At 36.7% G+C, this 12,606-nt stretch overlaps 1 protein-coding gene across 8 annotated transcripts in view; it reads left to right on the plus strand.

Moving 5' to 3' along the window:
* The window catches only part of LOC101743919 (E3 ubiquitin-protein ligase trul-1), a 28,701-nt gene extending 17,296 nt beyond the window's left edge, over positions 1 to 11,405 (plus strand). For 5 of the 8 annotated variants that reach the window (XM_062669343.1, XM_062669341.1, XM_062669340.1 and 2 more), the window contains 6 exons: positions 2,772 to 2,890; positions 4,473 to 4,694; positions 6,338 to 6,475; positions 7,559 to 7,747; positions 8,699 to 8,752; positions 8,831 to 11,405. In XM_062669343.1, the coding sequence (XP_062525327.1) occupies positions 2,775 to 2,890; positions 4,473 to 4,694; positions 6,338 to 6,475; positions 7,559 to 7,747; positions 8,699 to 8,752; positions 8,831 to 8,843 (732 nt within the window). In that variant the 5' untranslated portion in view covers positions 2,772 to 2,774 and the 3' untranslated portion in view covers positions 8,844 to 11,405. The other 3 variants (XM_004923243.4, XM_012697616.4, XM_012697617.4) reach the window with 3 other exon arrangements.
* Positions 11,406 to 12,606: the final 1,201 nt, after the last annotated feature.

Genomic DNA, 12,606 nt, shown 5'->3' on the forward strand with positions numbered 1-12,606 from the left:
AATAATAAAACTATCTTCAAACAAGTGCTTAAGTAATTCAAATTAAACACAAAAATTAATATGAAATATTACTAAACAATTACGAGCGACTAGCGATTTTACAAAAGTTGCGAATAAAAAATTAAGTAAGTACTTGCGGGAAACTACCGGCTGGCCGCATGAAAAATATAAACACAAATACCTATATTAAAATTCAGACGTACCATAGGTATAAAAATGTACCTAGCGGCCAGGACATACGGTTCCAAATCACTAGGAATAATTCCGTGTCGCTTGCTCATTTATTTTGCGTCGATCGGTCTGTCTCCCTCGCTCGGTTCCGTTCGTGTATTAAGCAACATTACACGACAAAGAAAGAAACATGTTGGGTGATGGTGTGATGTTTGTTTCCTTCGCGTAATGTGTGATGTTGCGTTACATCGTAGAGTAATATTACCCGAGTAATATCACTCGCATTACTTACACATGTCTATTAGTAAGTATAAAATAAATAACTTCACTTACAAACCATAATATTAAAGCATGTGCCTAATCAAAAATGTAATAACCATAGATATACTATAATAATGAGCTGAAATAACATAAATGTGAAACCTACATAACATACCATGAAAGTATTGCGTCATTTTATAAATAATAAAAGTAGTATGTACAATATACATAGTTCAAGAACTTTAACTTTGTTGAGGAAATGTAGAAAGTTTTATGATTTAGTTTTAATTTAATTTTAATACTAATATATGATACTAATAAATACGGACGCAAAGCAAACAAACTGACATTAATAAATAATGCGCAATAACCTTAGATATTTAACAAAATATCAGTCTAGACTCTAGATCACTTCACATAAAACATGCATTACAACATTACAAGGTAATACTACTGTCTTATTTTTCTATTAATTTAGAAAAAGGTATTTGTTTTCATAAAAATTCATGTTCAACAAATTTTAATATCATAGATATAATAATAATAACTCTTTATTTAATTTTAGAATTTTTAGAATAAGTTTTTATTTAACGGCTAACCGATAAAGTATCTATTTAGAAATTTTATTTTTCTTCCCCAACACCATTTTTTGTCATGATTATACCACCATTACCACCACAATATTATCAGTATAGGGAATAGATACCTGTCTTGAGAGGTTACATAAGTCAAATAAAAATCATTTACTGTACTGTTTATTGTACTATAACACCAACAGCACGAATGGAAATGGAGGCTTAGACCTCATGTCTCATGCTGGGTGGTGGCATTCACATAGTAATTTTTACGAGCCTTGCTTACCACTGAACGTGAGCTGGCCTGTAAGATTGTAACCAGTTGGAATATAGGTGTGTGTACTTTCAGTGCTGTAAGATCATGTTGATGAATATGGTTAATTGTAAAGATACAATAAGTTCATCAATGTATACTTTTTTCTAGCAGTAATTCTGACCCTTCTTACTATTGACCAACTTCAATATTGCTTACATGGAATAAGTTTTGAGAAAACTTATTGCAAAAACGCTGAATTGTCATTTTTAATATTAATTAAGTAATTAAAACACATTTCACATTTTAATGTTAATTAATTAAAACAGATGAGTGTACAAGTGAATGTTCAATTATTGCTTAAAAGAAAATTGCAAAAGAAAAACTACAATAGACCCGATATCAGTGGGGTAGCCTTTGTAACTATACTTGAGACCTTAGAACTTATGTCTCAAGGTGGGTGGCGCATTTACGTTGTAGTTGTCCAGTTACCACTTAACACCAGGTGAGCTGTGAGCTTGTCCACTCATCTAAACAATAAAATAAATAAAAAACAATGAGTGATCTCCTATGAGTGTTACCATATTATTATATTGTAACTTGTTGGATAGAGGAGCGCGATTCATTGTGATTGGTAAAGCCGATGACATAGATCGATGGGCTAACACTGATAAATGAACGTAACGCCACGTATACACCTTATAGTCAGTGTGATGTATGGTCGACCCACCGTATGTCAAGATGTTAAGACCTCCACAATTATTAAAGGTTTGTGAACGTCTGTCTACAAGTTTACACAATCTAACCTCAAATACTTCTTTTTTTTAATATGGCTCCTACGACATAACTGTATAAGTTGTTACTTATTTTATTTTGTATTTACTGGCATATTTTTAGTATTTATTTGTATTTAATCGTATGTAAGTCTATCTTATATTGTATTTATTTTTCACACGTGTATATAAGTATATATTTTTATGTAATAGCACCGTCCATGCTAGTTTACTTATCCCTGCAAGGTTGCCTGAAAGAGATCGCATTCAGCGATAAGGCCGCCAATTTATGTCACCATCTATTATTTGTTTTATATGCTTCCTCTGTACATTTGGTGTCAAATAAAGAGTTATTATTATTATTTTTGAACTTTTTGAGACAGAGGTTTCCACAGCATTCGTTTTTATCATAGAGCGCCCAGTGTGAATATGAGATGATGACTTAACAATCCTTAAATAATGAAGGATATCTCATCTCCTCACCATATCTCAAGGTCATCATTTATGGCTTGAGAGAGAGAGAGTTCTTTATTATTATTTTCCTAAATTACTTTGGTTTATTTAACCCTCGTTGTCTCCTAAAAATATTTCTTTTTGCAATTTTTCGTAAATATTCTATGTCATGATTTAGTATATGAATAGATTTAGAAAACCACAATGCATCTGTCTCTGAGAATGACGTCATAATAATATGTAATTTTATTGTTTCTCTGTTAAATTTTCATATTTTTTTTTCAGAATATGCTGCTACCTGCTTGTTCAGTTTGTCACGAAAATATGAAGCAATGGGAAACCATTCTTTCAACAACATGCGGTCATTTGTTCCACAGTAATTGCATACACAAATGGCTGAACAGGTAATTAAATTTATCTAGCTATCTGAAAAGACTGCCTGTTTATTAATGACTAAGCTACTTGTTGCTGTAGCTATATACATCGAATATAAAAGGCATATTTTTATCAGTCCATACCATCAGATCTTCTTCAGCAGGTCGAGATTTCGATTCGGTAATAGGTACATTCTCGAAGCATATGCCCTAGAGCTGTTAGGTTTCCTCCAAAGGCGCTCGGGCAGCTGATATCAAATCCCACCCCTCCTGACTAAGTCGTGCACGCCCACCTATCATGGTGAAGGTCGAAAGGCCTTCAGCATCGATAATCCTATCATATATTTAAAAAAAAATGTAGACCGTTATCTTTTTTTTTCCTACCTATTCTAGTGACCTCGAGGGGTGATGATAGATTTGTTAATGATCATATATAGCATAACGATGATAACGAATAGACGAGCTCACGGGGCGCTAACCTGGGACGTTACTAACACTAGCCCTAGCCCTCACTGGTGGTAGGACCTCTTGTGAGTCCGCGCGAGTAGGTACCACCGCCCTGCCTATTTCTGCCGTGAAGCAGTAATGCGTTTGAGTTTGAAGGGTAAGGCAGCCGTTGTAACTAAGTATACTAAGATCTTAGAACTTATATCTCAAGGTGGGTGGCGGCGCATTTACATTGTAGATGTCTATGGGCTCAGTAACCACTTAACACCAGGTGGGCTGTGAGCTCGTCCACCCATCGAAGCAATAAAAAAATAAATAAAAAAAAGAGCACTGCTTCACAAAATCTACCACTGGATCGGAAACGCGACCCACTGAGAAGATCCGGCGAGAAACTCAGTGGGCTGTGTCTGTGGGTAATTTACTCGCCGAACCGTTCAGAACGGTGACCGATACTTTAGGTGCCTAAAAGCACCGATAGTGGATCGGGAGGGTCCGAAATGACGTAACAGTAGACTAGCATTTACTCTACCGCCGATGACGCTCTCGCTCTTATTGGCTTAGGAAATAACTTTATGGGAAAGCAATAAATCAATTAAATCAGAAAGTGAATTTGAAGGTTCTTCTGACGATCAAACTGGATCTGCCAAAATCCGAAAGTAAAGGTAGGAAGGTGAGGGAGTTCATATAGAGTCCCATCTTTCTTTCGCCGTAAAGTCGTGTTTTATGTAATTATAACACCACAGTTGAAACAATATAAATTTTATTGTTATAGCGGCATAAACAATTCTAGCTAATTATATTAGTTATTTAACACATTATAAATTATTTTTATGTTTTAAATATTTGGCGGTAAAAAGGTCTCGTGTCACAGACTATATTCTGTTTTCCACATCTCGTGCGTTCCGGCTTACGCATCATAAAAAGGTGCGTACTTAAACGCCACAAAGTTTATAACTGACGATGAAAATCTTTGAATAATAAACGGCTTAATTCAATTCCTATGATACTTAATTTTTATACAACACTTCATAATAATTATGTAAAAATACTTAATATAGGTATTTTTATATTTCGAGCTTGAAATAGTTAGGGTGCGTCTTATAATCGATGTAGGTAATTATGGTGTAATATGACAATACAATAAAAATGTCCAACGACTTTTTAGCTCTACGACCTGTCCCCAATGCCGCCACGATTGTGATAAAACATCCATAATACGCGTGCATTTAACATTCAACTACGAGGGAGAACCAGAAGCGGTCTCCAAACTGAAACAGGCGATCTCCGAAATCGATAAAAGTAAAAGAGAATTAAAACTTATAAAAACGAAATGTAAAATGTTGAAACGTGATGCGGAGAAACAAAGTAAGGCCTCAAAAATGTTACGGTAAGCTTAAACACTATAGTAACTTGGTCATAGACGTAATAATCGAAGATACTGAGACCTTAGAACTTATATCTCAAGGTGGGTGGCGCATTTATCTCATAGATGTCTATGTGATCCAGTAACCACTTAACACCAGGTGGGCTGTGAGCTTGTCCACCCATCTAAGCAATAAAAAAAAGATTATTCTCTAAGTAAGTCTTCTTCTTATCATGCTGTATAGAGATATAGAAGTTTTACGACTGACCCGACAGGCGGTCTGGCGTCAAACCTTGGGTTATATCTCCAGTAGAATATCTAATAGTCCAGCAGTGGACGTCTCGGCTGATAGATAGAATATCTATTGCAACGTGCCACTAACTAAAGGGACTTTTCTTATTTTCATGCATTGCATTTTAATATTAGAAACATTTGTATAACACCAAAACATAAAATATGTATTTAATTTCATATACCAAAAATTTTAAAATATGTATAATATATTATTCGTTTTTCTGTATTTTGACACTAATACCTCACCCTAATAAGTATCGGATCTTGGTTTGGAAAATGTAACCGAAACCTCTAAGACAAAATGGGCTCATTAGAGCCGTAGGTGAAAGCTGCCGTACGCTTGGATACTTAAGGAAACAGCATTTCAGACTATAGTTGTAAATTTACGCTTTACCAAGATGAACTTCACAGGCGATTGAATGCAGCAGAGATGCGAATGTTGCGATGGATGTGTGGAGTAACGAGAATGGATAGAATACGGAATGAATATGTTAGAGGAAGTCTGAAAGTGGCACAAGTCACAGAAAAGCTGAGGAGTGCGCGATTGGGATGGTATGGACATGGGATGAGACGAAATGAAAATGAGGTTGGTAAGAGAGTGCTAACTATGAATGTGGAAGGATATAGAGGAAGAGGTAGACCTAAGAAGAAATTAATGGTTTGCGTGAAAGACGATATGGGTAAGAAGGGAGTGTGCAAAGAAATGGTATATGATAGAAGAGTATGGAAGGAGAAAACATGTTGCGCCGACCCCAGGTGACTGGGAGAACAGGATAATGATGATGATGATGAATATGAACTTCACACAAGTCCAGGCAGCCAAGCTTCAAATACTGCTTTTTAATTACTTGGTGCTTAATTACATTATAAGAACTATTCTTTTTTTTTATTGCTTAGATGGGTGGACGAGCTCACGGCCCACCTGATATTAAGTGGTTACTGGAGCCCATAGACATCTACAACGTAAATGCGCCACCCACCTTGAGATATAAGTTCTAAGGTCTCAGTATAGTTACAACGGCTGCCCCACCCTTCAAACCGAAACGCATTACTGCTTCACGGCAGAAATAGTCGAGGCGGTGGTACCTACCCGTGCGGACTCACAAGAGGTCCTACCACCAGTAATTACGCAAATTATAATTTTGCGGGTTTCATTTTTATTACACGATGTTATTCCTTCACCGTGGAAGTCAATCATGAACAATTGTTAAGTACGTATTTCATTAGAAAAATTGGTACCCGCCTGAGATTCGAACACCGGTGCATCGCTAGATACGAATGCACCGGATGTCTTATCCTTTAGGCCACGACAACGACCTTCATTTGTGTATCACTATGCCTATATCTCCAGAATGTATTATTCTCGATTACAGGGAGGAATCGAATATGTATGAAAAGAAAATAATAGAAATTAAAAATAATAAGAGTCGCAACGAAATGCTAGCAAGATACACGGATGCAAAAACATGGAATCAGTCTCTAATAGAAGATGTACTTCGTATTATAGAAAAGTGAGTGGTTTGTCGTAATTGTTTCTCAAGGATCTTATCGCAATAGTCTGTACTGCGCCATTGACGCATTGACCTTGTGTCTTGAGCTGAGCGCTGATATTCTCGGTGTGACCGCTATGATATACCCTTAAAATTAGCTGGACCGTCCCTCGTCTGTACGGCAGTGAGAAAAACAATAAGTGAAAATACATACATAATAGGACATACAGGAACACATAGGAACATACATAATAAATGCATGTATGTGTGTATCATAACAACATACAGACATCTATACTAATATATAAATCTACAATGGTTTTTATGGATGTTCCGTTATAACTACTGAACCGTGCATCCGATTGACTTGAAACTTGGTATACATGTAGAAATACATGTACTTAATGGATAGGCTAATATTTATATGAGTGTTGGACTCCCTACACCAGTTGTGGGGACGTTAATGATGAGAATCTTTGTGGGGGTGAGAAATAATAATGTTAATTTTAAATGCCCAGTGAAGCGGACGGGTACAGCTAGTATATAATAAATGTTGTTGATAAATAATCACCACTACCACTGCCAACAGTTCATTTGTTGATCTTTGTAGAGTTTTAAATCCCCACCTTTGACGAGTACCTATTGGGGATTTTTTATTATTAACTAAGTAACTTAGTAACATAAACGGAACAATGACGATTCTTATAGGAACCATATTCATTAAACACCGGTTTAGCTGTTTTTGTTTTAGAAATGATTTTGCAACTTAATTACCGAATGACTAGCTCATGACACTTGTGCTCACAATAAGACGTAAATAGATTCTGTTTTTTTCCCCTACCTAAGCTGGTAGCCTTAGAGGGCCATGTCAGCGTCACCGAGCGAGTAGGTGAGCTCACGGGGCTGTAACCTGAGGGAGTAGATTCGTGAACATGTGAACTGCTAAGCGACGGCAGGGACGGTAGGGAACGCGCAGTGAGTGCTACTGTGGACACCTCACCGGCACCCAATGGGGTGACACCCGGCGACTTCTTACCACGGCAATAGGTATAACAAGCAAGACATTTGTACGTTGGCTTAAATTTGAAACTTGTATTTGTTCAGACTCTCCGATGTAATCACCGAATACGGGAGGGCCAATGGTTCCCACGAGGGAGCGATGGGACCCCATCGAATAGCAGTGGCCAATTTTAAAACGAATATAAAAACTTTAAGCAGAAGTAACTTAAATATTGGAACTAAAGTAAAAATCGGTCAGTCTATGACGAAAAATTTACGGATCGTCATCGAGAGGTAAATATTGGATTTATCGGTCGAATCTATCACTCACTCACTCACTCACTCACTATAGTAGAATTATTTTGGCCGTGCAGTTTGGGTCATAAAAAGTCGGAGCGGTGAAGCGAGTATTTCGCTCTCTCTTCCACTCACGAGCCTTATGGACGGGCATAGTGATGCGCATTATTGTTGTCGATAAGCGTTATCGATAGTGTATTTAGTTTTGTCATTTTGTGTGTTAGTGATAAAAATGAAAGTAAGAATCACTGACCGAACACTTACAACACATCGCCGCAGCAAGTTCACGAGAACGGCAGAAATTAACACTCTGTAACTTTTCGGGATTTATTCTTATTTCAGTGAAAAAATTTAACACATTGTTCATAACAACACGTGCAAATATTATTTTGAATAAATTCTGCCGTTTTGATACAAAACAAAGGAGTGGCCATTGTGTCACTAAAGAAATTCAGAGAACGAATGCATAAAAACACATTTCTCTTCGACATAATGTACTATAATTTGCAGGTAAGTACAAGTGACTCTTAACATAACAATGTCTCACCACCCTTCGTATACCGCCCCGCGGCCGTGTACCTGCCTTCGATGACTCATTTGTTTTCATCGATAATGGCGTTGCGCCCGCGCCAAATGCTCACCGCCCTAGCCGAGCTATGTTTTATGACCCAAACTGCACGGACAAAATAAGTCTACTATAACTCATTCATTGACACCTGCCCGGCCGCCTGTGACAGCATCGCCCATAGACATTATCGAATCCTCTACTCCATTAGTTATAACAACCATACACTTCTTTAAACCGGAAATTGGTAGATAAACAGAACTATAGTACACCGCAGTCAAAGGATTAACTTCACATGTTGGTCGTGTAGTAACATGTTCATTATAGTCTGAGCCCTAAAACACATATTGAGAAAGTAACAGTACAATTATTATTCGATACAGTTTCAGGGGTTTGCTCAAAGCATACGTCACACGCCGAAAGCAGATTGCTGCAGGGTAAGTACTACAGCTGTATACACAGATTCTAAAAAATAAACAATAGTAATTACATATATTTTTTCTATATTACTTAAGGGTGTTCATTTAGAACATGCCAGGCTACATCCAGTGGCAGTGGTATGAAGAAAGAAGAGAAGATCTGGAGGGGACGACCATCCCTCCCTCACCTCCTGGGAATGGACCCACCATTATATTATATTATGATCAGAACCATACAGATCATCATCGTCACTCATCTCATAAATCCAACTCATCACCAATCATTTGAATGTCTCATTACCTCATCACATCTTAACCATCGCTTCAACCATATCATTTCATTGGCTCAAGAAAATGACCAACAAGCATAATCATCAGTCCTGCCTCGTTAAGCAAGGAGTTCAAGCCCGGGCAGAGGAGACTGCTCTGAAGCCCGACCCGTGCCCCGTGCAAGGGGACACGAAGACCCAACGACAGGCAGTGGCTTCTTTGTGGTTTGGAATTGCTGATGTCCATGGACGACTGTGGTCATTTACCAACCGGCGAGACATATTCTGCTTTCCACGTATGTCTAGGTTCTAATTAATAGCCGAACAGACTCGTGTGGTGTGAGATCATCTGGCTACTTTACTGACGTTAGCGCACTGGTTCGTATCATTGATTCATTCGAAGCTAATTAATTGAAATTATTGATAAGCCGAATTCCTTGATAAAAAGTGACGTTAATGATACGAATACATTTGGCGAACGTCTGAATCCCCTAAATCCTGTAGGTACCTCATCAGCGAAAATTGGCAACATTCAAGTGGAAAAGCAAAACCCGCGGACTTTTTGGCGGGAACGCGAGGAGTGAAGTTGTGTGATTTTTTTTATTTTGTCTATTTAGTGTTTCTTTGGGTTTAAATGTGTAATAATGGTGGTTTATTAACTGTTTAATATCTGTGAAAGTGCACAAATGTGGGCTAGACGTAACTTCTCGGGATCCTCCAAAAAGTCCACTGAAATTTTTTTTAGTAAATTACCCCCATTTTACTGAGATTATATTGCATCTCATTTAACTGAGATTATATTGCATCCCATTTCATTTCATTTCATCCCAGTTGATTAATGTCTCAAATTAATCATCTTCATTTCATTTCACTCCATAATATCATTTTTCATAAAAATATGAATGTAAATTAAAATAAGACATGACTTAAAGGTCTTACTAGGTCATAATATACCTTTAAAAAAAAAGCAAAAGACCCGCTGGTACCGTAGGTTACCTATTATTTTTTAAGTTTATATAAACTTCGGAAATTCAGTACTGAGAAAGACAGTGAAAAAAAATTGTGTGGCTGTTTGTGAAGAAATACTGATTTTGGCTATTTGGCTTAGGCAAACGGATCATAGTTGTAATTTTGGGGCGTGTGAAGCCACGTGCATTTATTTTCGTTGAGGATGTGTTATATTTCAGTTCAGTCAACCAAAGAAGTGTAACTTCTTGCGTGCGTACATAAGTACAGAAGTTTTTTTATGAATTTTTGTTTATATATTATGTTTTTTGGGGTTAGGGAAGTTAAAAACTGTCCAACCTTTTGCTTAGCTATATGGTCGGAGGAACACATTTTAATCCATTTTCTATAGTACAAGGTAGTCATAAAGCATAATATTTAATCAAAAAGGTTTTCAGTCTCCAGTGATTAGCACCAGTGACTTAGTAAAATGTTATTATTATTATTTTTCTTTTTCTTTCAAGTAAAGATGTATGCAAAGTAATCGAGTTGAATGTTTATTGCTATAATTTTAATTAAAAAAAATTTTGTCTTGGGTTTTTATTTTTCTTAAAATCGTGTGCCTCGAAAACTTAAGAAATAATATGTTAGTTCATGTATCGAAATAAGTTTCATTTTATCCATCAGTAGGGTAAATAGTGTATGCCCAATTAGCAGCCGCGAGTTGTCGACAAGAGACTAATGTGTCGGAACTTAATTGTGACGGCGACTTTTACGAATGAACTCTAATTGACCAGCTTTGCAAGTTCTACTTCAAAGCGTTTGTTAAACGTATTTATGTAGTTTTTATTTTTATATAATCTACCTCATAGATAAGATAGATTTACGTGCTCTGTTATTGTATCAATGAATCGTAATGACAGTACAATACCTAATTTTAATTATTGATATAATGTTATTTTAATATTCTTTGCTTAATTTCTTGATTTTATTATATATTTAATGTTTATATTTAATGTGTATGCATCTGATAGTTTTGTATTATAGCATAACATCTTTCGAATAAGATTCGTTACTAGTTTTAGATAAACACATAAAATGTCTAGTGAGTCACTGAAAGCTCACAATTTTTAAACAAATTAAACCTCGTCAGCTATACGTCACAGAAACCTTTTTTTATTTTTCATTTGATATCTTAAAATATATAAAATTTATGAAAACATTCTATAATAATTAGACTTTTCTTAAATTCCGAGATAAACTTTGAAAACAAAAATAAAATAGTTTATTTCTTAATTACCTTCTGCATTTTTCGAGTTAAATATGATTATAATGTATATAAAAGATATATCATGAACAAGCAATTGTTGCATTAACAAGCAATTGAAATGTAAAAAAATGTTATCTTAGTGTTTTATGATATGTTTTTTAGCATTTAATAAATATTTTGAATATTATGTATGATATTATTTGGAACAGCCATATCCTACCTACCTAAGCTAAGCGTAACCACTAGTAGGTGAGCTCACGGGGCTCAAACCTGACGACGTTGCTAACACGAACCCTAGCAAGAGCCGTGCTTCGCAGAATCTACCACCGGATCGGAAACGCGACCCACTGAGAAGGTCCGGCGAGAAACTGTCTGTGGGTTAATTTACTCGTCGAGCCCTTCGTCGTAAGCGACGGGTTCGACGAGAACGATGACAGGTGCTTGAGGTACCCAAAAGCACCGTTAGTGAATAGGGAGGATCCGAAATGACGTGTTTTGGGCGACGTCGACTGCTTTCCATTCTGTCCGCAGGATCGGAATGTAGTTACCGGCGGCCACGATGAGGGGGTTCTCGTGTCGTGCCGCTTTGTCGAAGTGGCGCATCGATGCCGACTGTAAATACTTACTGATGGACTCGTAAGTCCAGGTCGTCATGGAGGCTACGTTCCTGACGAACCACGGAGCTCCGACGGCTATCCTGCAAAAACGGGATTGAATAATTTGGAGTGATTTTATGTTAATGCGGGCCGCGTGAGCGAGCATAGGTCACGAAACAGCCATCTAGCTATCGGCATAGACTATGACTTTTCATATCCTGGCAACTAGTAAAGGTGCGTCCATGAAGTATTTTGGAGAATTTCTCGTACCAACCCTCTGTGAGATTTCGGTCGAAAATTCAGATTTATGCTTTAAAAGTGTTGTATTCAATCACGTGTTCGACAAAACTATATCGACGCTTGAAAAGCAAACGTGACTAAGCGACAATGCGTGAACTTTACAGTAGACTAATTTCAAGTTGTAAAACTTGAAAAAAAAACCTATTTTAACGAATCTAGCTGTAGGATTGAAATAATTTTAATAGACCTAGAAATGTATACTATTTTTTGCGCATCGAATATGGTTATTGCCTATCATTTATGTATAAAGCAGTTATTCTCGCTTAGTCACGTTTGCCTTTCAAGCGTCGACATGGTTGTGAAAAAAGTTAAACGAGAAAAAAAAATTGTACCGATTATTTATGAAGCGACGAACGAAATTTTAACAAAACTTAAATTTTGTTAAATTATCACTGGTCGCTGGATTTTACGGACGCGAATACACCGAGAATCCTATTCTATATTTTGTAATTTAATATTACCAGCGATGGACAATATTAATCAAACTTACAT

This window comes from Bombyx mori, chromosome 7 (assembly GCF_030269925.1).
Source record: "Bombyx mori chromosome 7, ASM3026992v2".
NCBI classification, from domain to species: domain Eukaryota; kingdom Metazoa; phylum Arthropoda; class Insecta; order Lepidoptera; family Bombycidae; genus Bombyx; species Bombyx mori.